Here is a 12,918-nt window from a genome sequence, read left to right on the forward strand (position 1 = left end):
GTCCAGAGTTCCATTACCATGCTGTATTCTGACCAAAATCCATGTTGTTCTTGTGAAAAAAGCAAGTATTTGCAGATTATGTTAGTTGTGTGTAGTTGAGTTTCTTTAGCTTTTTTCCTATGGTGAAGAGAATGGAAAATTTGTGGTAACGTAGTGGTTTGGAAGGGTTTGGTTTGTATTAGAAGTGGGTCAGCTATCAGTTTTCCAGATTGAGGGCATATTGTTTTGGGTCAGACACTGACATATGTTTGAGGGGTGCACATCTAAAATCTCTGCAATAGTAAATGAAACAAGGATGCATAATGTCTGACACTGGACAACTGTCTACATATATTTGTACAAGTAGTAGTTCAATGCCATTGCTTTTGATATGTTTAAAACAGAACAGTGGAATGCAGAAAGGAGGTTTGGAGAACATGGTTGGTATTTGCTACTATCATAACAAAATGGCCAAAAGAATCAAAGGGAGTCACTGAAGCAAAACAAAGGGCATTCCTGTCAGGCACAGAAAAAAAACTAGGCAGAAAGTCACAATACAAACTACTGTAGGTAAATAGATAGATAGACCTTTTTCTTCTGTTATGTGATCACATGGGAACAAACGACAACCAAGGGATGAAGAAGCCTTGACTAGGAAAAGAAACCTCATTAACAAGGGAACCCCCCATCAGTTTATATACTTTCAGTTTTAGGTATGGTTGTCCTTTAAGGAAAGTACTTTAAGATATCACAGACTGAAGTTTGTTTGCTGCTGACTTGGGCTAGATTAGTGACCCAAAGAGAAAAAAAATATAATGCGCTATAAGTTCAATGAACCAATCAGTTGCATCTCCAGTCTTCTGCTCTCTGCTGACATGGATAGAATGACATCATTTCCTGAGCTGCATTACTCCTCTGTTCTTTCACCGAATAGCATAATTGTTAGCAAATATTTGTTATTGATACTTACATTGCTTGTTGTTAAGTTGTGAATCAGTTTTAAAAAATCAAAACACTTACTTATTAGCTTAGATATATTACCTGCTTTGGTCCTTATTTTCTGTATTTAATTTTTGTACTTCTGAGTTTATGGCTAAAATTATTTTCAAGGTCATTTCACCTACATGGTTTAAAAAATCATCATATTAAATCAAAATAGAAGGGGCATTCTTTTTAAACATGCTACTTATGGAAACAGCTGTTATATCCCAGAGTGAGCATGGCAAGTAAATATCCCTTCCTCATGCATGGGACACTCACAAGAATTAGAAAAAAGTATTAAAAATATACATTCCATTGCTAACTAAAGGAATTCAAACCAAGTACTCACCGGTGTGCAATATTCAACCATTGGATAGTGCATTTTGTGACCTTTTGCCACTCGGCCAGAAAAGAAGCAGCTCTGGCAGATATCATAGTTAAAGTGCTTTAAACTTCGGTACCTGTCAGAAAAGGGTAAAAATAAGAACTGCAGTTATGATACTGATCATATGACTATGCCTACATCTCAAGCCACCATACTGCCTTTGGACAAGGATGCAAGACGAACCAATGAGATTAATAAAGCACCTAACATATAGTTAGTATTTGTAAGACATTGTCAAATGGTAAATAATTGTATGCTCATCTGAAACCAAGACTTCCAACTGTTTATCCCAAATATTTACCAACTTTTGAGTAAAACATACTCATGATTTTTTATTAGTTTTAGTTTTGTACAAAATGAACAGCTCCTCTTTCATAAGAGAAAGAGAGGGGTCAAAGTTATTTCAGTAGTATAAATAGGAATACCCCCCTACTACAATAGTTTAACTTAGCCTTTCACTTCAGTTTCCTTGGTAAACCTTACAATGGCTAATTTTTATAAGACAAACACGTTACTACCCAGTGCATGTATTTTCCCGTTATCTTGTTGTACAAACTGTCTGCATTAGCAGACATCTCTTCTAATTCAGGTCTGACATTCCCTGACATTCATCCTGTCCACTGAATTCTGGAGGTTAGTTAATATCCCTGCATCTCATAAATGTCATCAAGCATATGAATGAAGCGGGTAAAACTCTCTTTGGCTGTACAACAGCAAAATTCTGGAACTCACTCCCAAATCACATAACTTCTACAAGCTCTGCTTCACTAATTTAGAAACCACTCAAAACGCACTATATTAACAATTGGCTGTGCACATGTGACTCCCCAGGCTAATCCTCTACACTGCAGTGTTGCAAGGATTCCGCCAAATATCACCTATAAGTTTTTAATCTCTGAATACTTACTCTTACCAAACAATGGTCTATTTTGATAATATTGATATAAAAGTCTATGAAGAAATGTTAAATTTTATTCTGATGCTATTGACTTTTATGTCTATGAAGACATGTTAAATATGTTTTTAAATGTTTAATTGTATGCCTTAAGAATACAGTTATGTATTTTATAACATGTACTGTAGCACTGTATTAAGTGGAGCTTTTCTCCCCGGGCCTCCACTGAAAATGGACCTGTGTCCAGTCGGACTTTCCTGGTTATCAAATGTAAAATAAATAAAAAATAATAAAATAAATAAAAAATCTTAAAAGAGTCTGTGATTTCAGAAAACTACTTTGTTCCAGAGAAGTTGTCTACAGAAAGTCCTTTACTGAAAGCTCACACAATCTGAAACACCTCTTAAGCAATGCAAGAAAATGTGAAAAGATCTTCTGTAGACAGTGGGCTAGGGACTATTTTTTTCTATCAAAAGTTTACCTGGTGATACAAACTTTATATTCCAACTTTATGAAAAACAAATAGTATTTTTTTGTCAAAAATTATTACTGCTATGGCCAATTAAAGAATTTTGATTTTATCTCTGTAAGTATGGGAGACAGAAAGAAACTGTTCATTTCCCCAAGAGCTTTCCAATGATGATGACTGTAACTAATTTAATGTTTTGTGGTATTGGACAAAATATAGAAATTATGCATACAACATTTTTGCAATTTCAAAACAACAGTAAATAATCTACAAGACTCTTTATGTTATATGGCAACTACCAGTGGCAAACAAGGATGACTTCAAACACTAAATCATTTGTTTGCTTATAGGTCACACAGATTTTGTGCTACTTATTCTGAAGCAAAATAATTAGTAATATTCACAACTGCTTTAACAAACAAAAACTTACATCACTAGATGTAATTTCATGTTACTCACCATGTTTTAAAGCCTTTTTTTACTAACACCCATTCCTTTCATAGCTCATCAGTGCACCATTTTTGCATTATGAACATAATAATTGAACACATTTTTCTTAACTTCTTGCACCCTGGGCATGCCACAGCAACGGCTTCAGTGTAATAAAGCATGGATTAATATTTTTGTTTTTGGAATCTGATACTACAAAGCATAACTGGTTAGTGGCAGATATTCTGCAGTTGGAAATGGAATTGAAAAATGAAGTTCATCTTGATTTTCTTTTAAGTTAAAATTACAGGAAATAGAGGAAGAAAGTACAGTTGTGTACACTTACCATAAATGTAGATGTTTGAGTGTCTTCACTGTTGTAGTCATCAGCTGTGGGTTATCCCTGCTGTGGTAGCCCTCGGCCAGCCCGAATACCAGAGTCAATGTTTTTTTCTGTGTCAGCTGCTGTTGCCTGTAGAATGACATCAGGTCGTCAGTGCTATAAAGTAAGGCAGCTGACACCATTACATCAGTTTTTCTTGCCCTAACCAGTCAAAAGCCCAAGGAAATATGGCAAGGTGGTCCTGGTGGTTAGAAACCACCATAAGAAGCTTATGTCTCCCTAAAGAAAGTGGATATAATGGGGAAGGATGGAGGGAAACAAGGACTGCAACAGTGAATACACTCAAATACCTACATTTATGGTAAGTGTACACAACTGTACTATGTTCTTTATGTTTCACTGTTGCAGTCATCACCTGTGGGAGGATTCCCAAAGCTGAGGAGAGGGGTGGAAGGATTAGTTAGAGACCTAGGCATGGGTAGAGGCAAACCCTGCCCTAGCCTTAGAGAAAAGAGGAAGGTGGTAATGCTTTGTAAAGGTATGGACCGAGGTCCAGGTGGCAGCTTCCAAGATGTCCCTGGAGGGAACTCCTCTGAGGAATGCTGTGGAAGTGGAGGCTGCCCTAGTGGAATGGGTACAAATAGACTTATGGGGTGGTTTTCCATGTAATCTGTAGCAGAAATGGATGCAGTGCGATATCCATTTGGAAATGGTTTGCTTGGAAATGGGCTTCCCTTCTGCTCCTGGGGCAAAGCTGACAAGAAGTTGGTCCGTTTTCCTGAAGGGTGTAGTACGGTCCAGGTAGCATCTGAGCTGTCTGTGCACATCTAGTGAGTGCAGAATTCTTCCCACTTGTTTTGAGGGTACGGAAGAAGGTGGGCAGATGAATGGCCTGGTTGAGAGTCACATTAGATACCACCTTGGGCATAAAGGAGGGGTTAGTCCTAAGGGAGACCCTGTCTGCATGGAAAAAGATGAAGGGCTCAATGGCCATCAGTGCCTGAAGTTCTGAAACCTTTCTGGCTGAGGTGATAGCTACTAAGAAAGCAGTCTTCCAGGAGAGGTATTTCAGTTCTGCTGAAGCAGAAGGTTTGAATGGTGGTAAGGTTAGTTTTTCCAAAACATAATTCAGGTCCCAGGGTGGTGTGGGTGGCCTTCTGGGAGGTCTGATATTAGAAGCCCCTCTGAGGAATTGTTTAATCAAAGGATGTGAGAACAGGGGCTGGTCTGTACTGAAATGAGCTGAAATGGCTGAGGCATGGATTTTAACAGAAGAGAAGGAGAGGCCACTATTGAGTAACTCTGCTTGATAGTCCAGTATAAGAGGGAGAGAAGGTTGTGAGGAACTGCCCCTCTGGACTGGCTCCAGAAGCCGAATATTTTCCATTTCCCTGTGTAAGATTTTCTGGTGCTAGGCCTTCTGGCCTCTGTGATAATGTCTAGGACCTGTTTGCTTAACAGGTGCCCCCTGCTTGCTTTTAGAATATTGGACATGCTGACAGTTTGAGAATCTGCAAGTCTGGGTGTAGCACCCCCCCCCCCCAGCTTGAGTCAAGAGTTCTGGGATCGGGGGAAGCTGCCTGGGAGGCTGTGATGTCAGGCTGCGCAGCAAGGGGTACCAATGCTGTCTGGGCCAGTCTGGAGCAATGAGGATGGCCTTTGGTCCCTCCTCCCTTATCTTGATCAGTACATTGGGAATAAGAGACAGAGGAGGGAATGCGCACATGAAGAGTGAGTTCCAGGGGAAGATCAAAGCATCCCCCTTCCACACTAGGTGGTGATACTCCCTGGTACAGAATTTCTTTAGCTGGTGGTTGAGGTGCAAAGCAAAGAGATCCACCTCTGGATTTCCCCACTCCTGAGTGGCTTGCAAAAAGATTGTTCTGTGGAGCTGCCATTCATGGGGGTCCAGTAAGTTTCTGCTTAAGTGGTCTGCCAGGGTGTTGTTGATCTCTGGTAGGTATTGGGCTATTAGGTGTATTCCCATGGATTAGGCAGTCAGCCAGAGGTTCATGACTAGCCTGCACTGAGGGTAAAATTGGGTCCCTCCCTGTTTGGGGATGTACCACACTACTGTGATGTTGTCTGTTTTGATAAGGAGAACCCTTGGCCTGAGATGGAGTTGGAAGGATGTCAAAGCCTTTTGTACTGCATAATTTCCTTCTGGTTTATATGTAAGGGAAGGTGCTGGGCATCCCATAGACCTTGGGTGCACCTGCCTGCTAGGTGAGTGTCCCAAGCAATGTCTGAGGTGTCAGTGGTGATGGTCTGCCCGGTAGGGCGGAGGATGAAGGGGAGACCCTTGTTTATGGCACAGGCCCCTGCTCACCAGAGAAACTCGGCCCTTACACAAGGATCAGAGGGAAAGAGGTCTCTAGAGGCTGTGAGTGTTGACACCAAAGGTTCTTTAGATACCACTGAAGCTTTCTCATGTGATGCCTGGCCAGAGAAATTAGAAGGATGCAAGATGTCATGTACCCCAAGGCTTGCAGGAACTTCCTCACCATGAGGTGACTTTTGGATGCCAGCTGGGTAAAGTAGAGAGGCAGAAAACTCTGCTTTTCTGGGGAAAGGAAGGCCATTTGGGATGCTGTGTCCAGCAATGCTCTGAAGTAAATGATCCTCCTGGACGGTGTTTGCTTTGATTTCTTCTTGTTGATGGTGAACCCTAAGGAAGTTAGAAGGGTTTTGACAAAGTGGAAGTCCTAGAGCAGCTTTTCTTTGCACTCTGCCTGAATGAGGCAGTCATCCAAATAAGGGTAAATCTGTATATTTCTCTGTCTGCAAAATGCTGTGGTCAGAGTTAAGCATTTGGTGAATACCCCGGGAGCAGTAGATAAGCCAAAGGGAAGCACAGAATACTGAAAGTCTTGTGAGCCTGCTCTGAAGTGCAGGAATTTCCTGCAGGCTTCCCTTATGGGGATGTGGAGGTAGGCATCTTTTAGGTCTAGGGTCAGTAACCAGGAATTTTGTGTCAGTATAAGCAGCAGCTGCTGCAAAGTTAGCATTTTGAATTTGGGGACCACCAGGAAGGTGTTCAGAATGGATAGATCCAGCATGGGGCGCCAAATGCCCTCCTTTCTGGGAAAAAGGAATAGCCTGGAATAAAAGCCTTTGCCTATTTGATCTGCAGGAACAGGTTCTACTGCCCCCTAGGATATGAGAGTCTGGGTACCCTTTGGAACTGGGAGTTCGTTTAAAGTGAATTTGTATCCCTGAAAAATTATCTCTAATAACCACTGGTCCTTTGTTACAGACAGCCAATTTTCTTTGCAGAGGGACAGCCTTCTCCCTAGTTTTGGTGGGTGAAAGGAGGGCAGAGGGGGGAGTGGGAGTCATTGAAAGTTTTTGTCATAGAGGGATGTCTTAGAACTCCCTGCCTTTGGGGCGGAAGTGGTCCACTGTTTGGTTCTCTTGCTGTCCATGGGATAGCGGCCTGGGTGGCCTGGCCTTGCGGGGCTTACCTTGCCCCTGTCTGCTAGGTGCAGGAAAAGACCAGTGCTTAGAGTGAAAATTCCTGCTAAATCTAGGAGGTTGAACCTGAAATAAATATTTTACTATTTGCATTGATTTTGCTTTGTCTTCTAACTTTTTAAGCACCTCTTCTGCTTTTTCTCCAAACAAGCTGTCTTTATCCAAGGGCGCATCAATTAATTTAGACTTGACATGATCAGGGAGAGGTTGTTCTGCCAACCATGCATGTCTCCTAATGACAGAACCAGACACTGCTGCCTAGCTTGAGGCTTCTAGTGCAGTATATCCACAGTTTAAAGAGTGTTTTGCCACTTGGCAAGTAGAGTGCAGTAAATGTGCTAACTCTTTAGAATTGGCACAGTCAGGAAAGGTAGAAATCATTTGCTTTAATAGTTCCAAAGTGTGTTGTTGATATTTTAACATATGGAACTGACAGCTGAGTGCTCTGATAGCTAAGGTTGCAGAGGTGTAACCTTTTTTTACCCCATCTGTCCAGAGCTCTGGCATCCTTGTCAGAAGGAGTAGGATTCTTTGCAGAACTAGCCTTAGCTCCTTTAGGTCCCTGTGTAATGACCTCTGGGTCTACAGCAGGATTTCTGTACAGGTATTTGTGAGAATCCGGTATTCTGTAATACTTGTCAGGTTTAGTGACAGCAGGTGGGAGGGCTTCAGGGCCTAAGGTGGATTCATGGAAAACGTCATCCACCACTTCTAAGATGGGGGGATGGCCAGGGGTCTGTGCTGGGGCAGGTCTATAAACTCTCTTAGCCTTTTCTTAGACTGAGGGAAGTCCTGAGATTCCCAGTGGAAATGTTCCCTGAGGGTGTGAAGGATTTCCCGAAAGGAAATGTCTTCTGGTGGGAGGCAGAAGGAATGGATTCCTCTGCATCTGAATCCTCATAAGCAGTCAGAGGTTGTTGTTCCTCTTCAAAATCTGAATAATCAGATTCCTCAGAGTCCTGCTCTGTCATTAGTTTAGGAGAAGGGTGTCTTTTCCTTTTAGAAGTTGTGGCCTGACTGCCCTTGATAAGGGAGATAAGATTCTCCTCCATTTTAAGAATTTGGGCTTGGGGTGGTGGAGCAGGAGTAAGATGGTGGCTAGAGGTAGATTTTCTAGGAGTGGACTGGCTTCTAGGCCTAAGAGTATCGATCGGTCTGAGAGAAATGGAAGTTGGATGAGAAGACGTCGTTTTTTTGTCTAGAATCGGTAGCGTGAAAGGCCTCCTCAGAAGATGGTGTCTGCGTCGCGGCTCTGGACCCGACCGAGGCAGAGATAACCAAAGCTAGGAAGACGAAGAAGATTTCTGTGGCATACTGGACTCCAAAAGGGTCTCAGTAGAAGCCTGAATAGATATCGTATCGGGCATCAGGGGCTGCGAAAGCACCTCACTGAATTCCAGAGAACTGACAACCTGCTTAGTGGTAGTGTCGTCGGAGGGCTTAGCCTTGTGTGGTCTGTCTCTATCTTTATCTATACATTTTTTCAGAATGTATACGGACTGTTGGCTGACGGATGCCATTTGTGAAGACGGAGGACGAAAATATCTGTCTACAATAAGAGCTCTACAACGAATGATTCTCACGTTAAAGAGGGCACAGAACCGGCAACAAGGGAAGTCGTGGTCTGGGCCTAAACAAGTGACGCATTACGAATGGAAGTCTCAGTGTGGGATCTGCTTTCCACAGGCAAATCAATTGTTAACTTAGCTTTAGACATTTTCAGCTGTAATCCGAGCTCTGGTAGCGACTGAACAGCACACTTGCGAACTGCTTCTGCCACGAGCTCCACGGCAAAAAAGACTGATGTAATGGCATCAGCTGCCTTGCTTTACAGCACTGATGACCTGACATCAGTCTTCAGGCGACAGCAGCTGATGCAGAAAAACATTGACTCTGGTATTCGGGCCGGCCGAGGGCTACCACAGCAGGGATAACCCACAGGTGATGACTGCAACACTGAAACATGAAGAACATTGTGCCAAACTGTGGAAAACTTTAATAGAGAGGAAAATGAAGAAGCTGGTAAGAGATCAAAGTGATTATGATAACAATAAATGATATGGTAGGCAAAGACATAAGTACTTGAGAGATCTTTTAATGCTGATAAAAAGAAAGTTTCATTCACACTAGCATCTGCTAGCATGTAGTCTTAGTGGTGCTTTCAGGAAACGAGAGAGAGAGTCTGCAATTGGTTTCTTTTGAGGCAGAGTTATAAAACTTACAAACTTTCACAAATTCAACTGGTACAGCTATGACTTCTACATGCAGGGATTCCAGAGGTTGGCGTCTGAGAAGGAAAAGAAGACAGTAATTTAGGATAGCATTCAGTGAGAGGGCCTTACTGGTATTTAATTTATCTGCTTTTGATATAGATGCTCTGTCAATAAGTTTATTAATGAAGGGCTTGAATTTTGTGCCTATGACATTTTCTACATAGGACAATATACAAGTGGATTTGTTTTTGCTTTGTCGCAGGTTAAAGTTAAAATGCTTGTTTAAAGGTGTGATTCCAGCACATTCATGAAGTGGGCAGCGCAAAGAGTTTAGTGACCGCTAATGAACTTTCTCCTGAAAGGGACAATGATGATGTTCTTTTAATGTCATTTGATGAAGAAATGTGTGAGGAAAAAGGAAATGGTGAATTTGGTGTATAGGGTAAGGGTTACCAGTATATTAAAATGCCACCTATTAAAAAAGGTAAGCAAGTTTATTACTCCATCTACAATCATGCAGTAAATATTTTTGAAATGTCTACACATATGAATTGTATGGTGAATTTAAAAAACACTTATTGGGCCCATATATTTTAACTTACACAAAACCGAATGGTCAGCTTTACGTAATTGGTAGAGGATATGAAATAAAAATTTAGTTTGTTCCTCTGTTAAAGGGGGAATGCAGAGATCAAAGATATGTTTGATTATGACAGAATGTGTAAAATATGACTAAATGTTGACAGAGATTATTTAACGATTTAATGATTTTCAACAGAAATTATTTGATTGTTGAACAGGGGTTCAGAATTAGGTTTTCTTTCTAGTGATGATGTATCTTCCTTGTATGCATGATATCCTTTGGATCAATTTTTCATACATCTCCTAACATTCAGGTGAATAGATGGGAGTCCCCCAGACAAATCTATTATTTCGGGGGTGGGATGTATCTAGAACACATTGTTATCCTACCGAATTCCATACTTAAGGACTTTGTGCCCTTAACAGATTCTTTGGTTAAGAATGTAATAGATACTGTTGGGATGTGCAAAATATTCACTTTGAGAATCAGTTTTATTGGTAAAGTATGGAGATTTGTACACAAGCATTCCTCACAGATTGGGTTTAAAAGCAGTTCCTTATTACTTGGTGGAGGTCCCTTTTCATCTCTTTTGTCACTACTTCATTTTTGTCTATCACACATTTTAGACATTATAAGGATTGTTTTTTCAACAGATAGGTATGGTTATGCCCAGGTGTATGTCAATATTTCCATGCCTGCTTTTGAGAGAGAGTTTATATAAGGATATATAATTTTTGTTAATAATGTTATTTATCTATGTTAAATTGATGACTTCCTTTTTTTGTAACGGAGACAAGTCCTTAGCTGTACATGTTGTTTGGATATTAGTGTTATAGTAAAGAGGAATGGTACACTTGTACAAAATTATACTGCAAAGCAACTATTGCCAATAGTCTTTCACATGAGATAAGTGCTCACCTAAGCATCTTTTGGCTTCTTTACCAGTTAGTGAATTTCTAAGAAGTTAAGTAATAGGGAAGGAAAAATGACATGTTGGAACAATTAAAAAAAAGATAAGACTTAAGGAAAAAAGGATATACTGGTGGGATTAAAAAAACAGGGCACTAAACAAAATTGAGAGCAAACCAGATATATCAGGTTTTAAAAGACATTTTCTTAGTCAGATGGAAGATCATATTTCTAATCAGAAAATGTGTGATAAAATACACTACTATTTCTGATGCATTAGTCAAAGTTATTAAACAGAACTGGAAATTTGGGGGGTTTTGATATATATTTGTCTACAGTCTTTCCCAAGGCCCCTTCCTTTTCTCGCAATTTTTCTCTTAATTTGGGAGAATTATTTTCATACAAAAATTCAGTTCCCCTTAAAAACTTTTAATGGTGCTGGAATGTTTCCATGTGGTAGATGCACAATTTGTAAAGTAGTATTAACAACTAAGGAGGTTAGAATTAATGGCAACTTGTTCCATATTAAAAAAAAAATCACTTGTTATAGGTTCATAGGTTCATAGGTTTATACTAGGCTATCTGCCCTAAAGGCATTTATAAGCCTAGCCCAAAGTTTTGTGGCTTACGCCACCCCTTATATGAAAAAATACTGTGCCCATTAGTTTGTTGTGCCTTTGTCCAGCAGTGACACAGAGATGATTCCCGGGGTAAACCTACGATCTCCCATCCACAGGTCAAGATTTCTATTGAACAGAGCCAACGAGGTGCTCTGCCTCACATGGACCGGGACTCTATTCCACAGCATAGGGAGTCTCCGAGTGATAAATCTATCCCTCCAGCATGTCTTATTTATATCCGTGCTAAGGTTTAAGTTGCTTGCTCTAGTGGTTTTGGTGGATTTGGATTTTTTGAGGTGGAGCATGTCCATTAATTCCAGGTTGGACATGGCCTTGTATGTCAGGCACATGTCACCTCTGAGCAGACGGTATGCGACTGAATAGAGCTGGAGTTTCTTCAATCTGGCAGCATATGACAGATTTTGGAGTCCCTTTATCCTTTTGGTGAGGAACTTTTGGGGTCTCTCCAATTGCTGCAGATGTCGGGTGAGATACATCCCGAATGGGGCATTGTACTCGATCATTGGTCTGATAAGTGAAGAGTACAGGGGAACAATGACCTCACTAGATCTGGATGTGAATCCCTTCATGATCAGGTGGGCAATGTAGAAGGTCTTTCTAACCACTTTAGCAACGTGAGTGTCAAAAGAAAGGCCACTGTCAACCTGGGTCCCCAGGTCCCTGATAACCTCTTCTGTGCTTAGTGGATTGCCACCTATATGGTAGCTTGGGGTTACCTTGTTTTTCCCGAAGGGTATGACTATACATTTTTGGCGTTTAACTTCAGGCCATGGCTCTGGCACCAGCTATCTGTTTCCGTGAGTCCCTTCTGAAGGATATCCGTGTCCGATGCACTTTCCACTATGGCCCAGTTTGCAGTCGTCTGCAAACTTTGTCAGCCAAAGTCCTCCCATGTTGGCCTGTACTTCTGAGAAGTAGATGCCGAACAAAAGGGGGCCAAGGACCGAGCCCTGTGGGACACCACTTGTGACCGGCTTGGAGTCTGACATAGCGCCAGCAACTCTAACCCTGTGGGTTCTGTCCTTAAGCCAGTTTGCAACCCATCTTGTGACATATGGGTTTACATTTAAGCTGGTAAGTTTTTCTATAATACCGAGTGGGGAATTGTGTCGAAAGCCTTTGCAAGGTCAAGGTAGGCTGTATGGACTGCCTTTCCCTCATCAATGGCCTTGGTGACTGTTTCGAAGAAGTCAACCAGGTTCAAAAGGCATGATCTGCCCTTGACGAAGCCAAACTGGGTCGGGTCCAATGTCTGCAAGTCCCCTATATCTTTGTTTATGAGCTCCATTATGATCCTCTCCATAGCTTTGCAGACTAGACTTGTTAAGCTTATGGGGCGGTAATTACCAGGGTCCGTAGAGGTACCGCCTTCGTGGAGTGGGACCACAGTTGCCGTACGCCACTCCTTGGGCACGTATCCTGTGGTAAGGCTGAGATTAAACAGCTGCCTTATGTGCGGGTTTAATTCCTCATTTAGCTCGTGTAGCACACAGCTGGGGACACCATCCGGTCCCATTGATGCTGTGTTTTTAGCTTTAGAGAGAGCAGCTTTCACCTGCGCATTTGAGATGTCTGGGAGGCTACACTCCGCTGAGATAATTATCTCTCCTTTAGGGG

General features: G+C 41.5%; 1 protein-coding gene across 11 annotated transcripts in view; it reads right to left on the reverse strand.

The window, feature by feature from the left end:
* Positions 1 to 12,918, reverse strand: part of DMD (dystrophin) — a 9,298,038-nt gene that overhangs the window by 180,397 nt on the left and 9,104,723 nt on the right. For all 11 annotated transcript variants that reach the window (XM_044072398.1, XM_044072396.1, XM_044072400.1 and 8 more), the window contains one exon: positions 1,310 to 1,421. In XM_044072398.1, the coding sequence (XP_043928333.1) occupies positions 1,310 to 1,421 (112 nt within the window). The remainder of the gene's footprint in view (positions 1 to 1,309; positions 1,422 to 12,918) is intronic.

Source organism: Protopterus annectens, chromosome 5.part0 (assembly GCF_019279795.1).
Source record: "Protopterus annectens isolate FY-2018-M chromosome 5.part0, PAN1.0, whole genome shotgun sequence".
In the NCBI taxonomy this organism is placed as follows: domain Eukaryota; kingdom Metazoa; phylum Chordata; order Ceratodontiformes; family Protopteridae; genus Protopterus; species Protopterus annectens.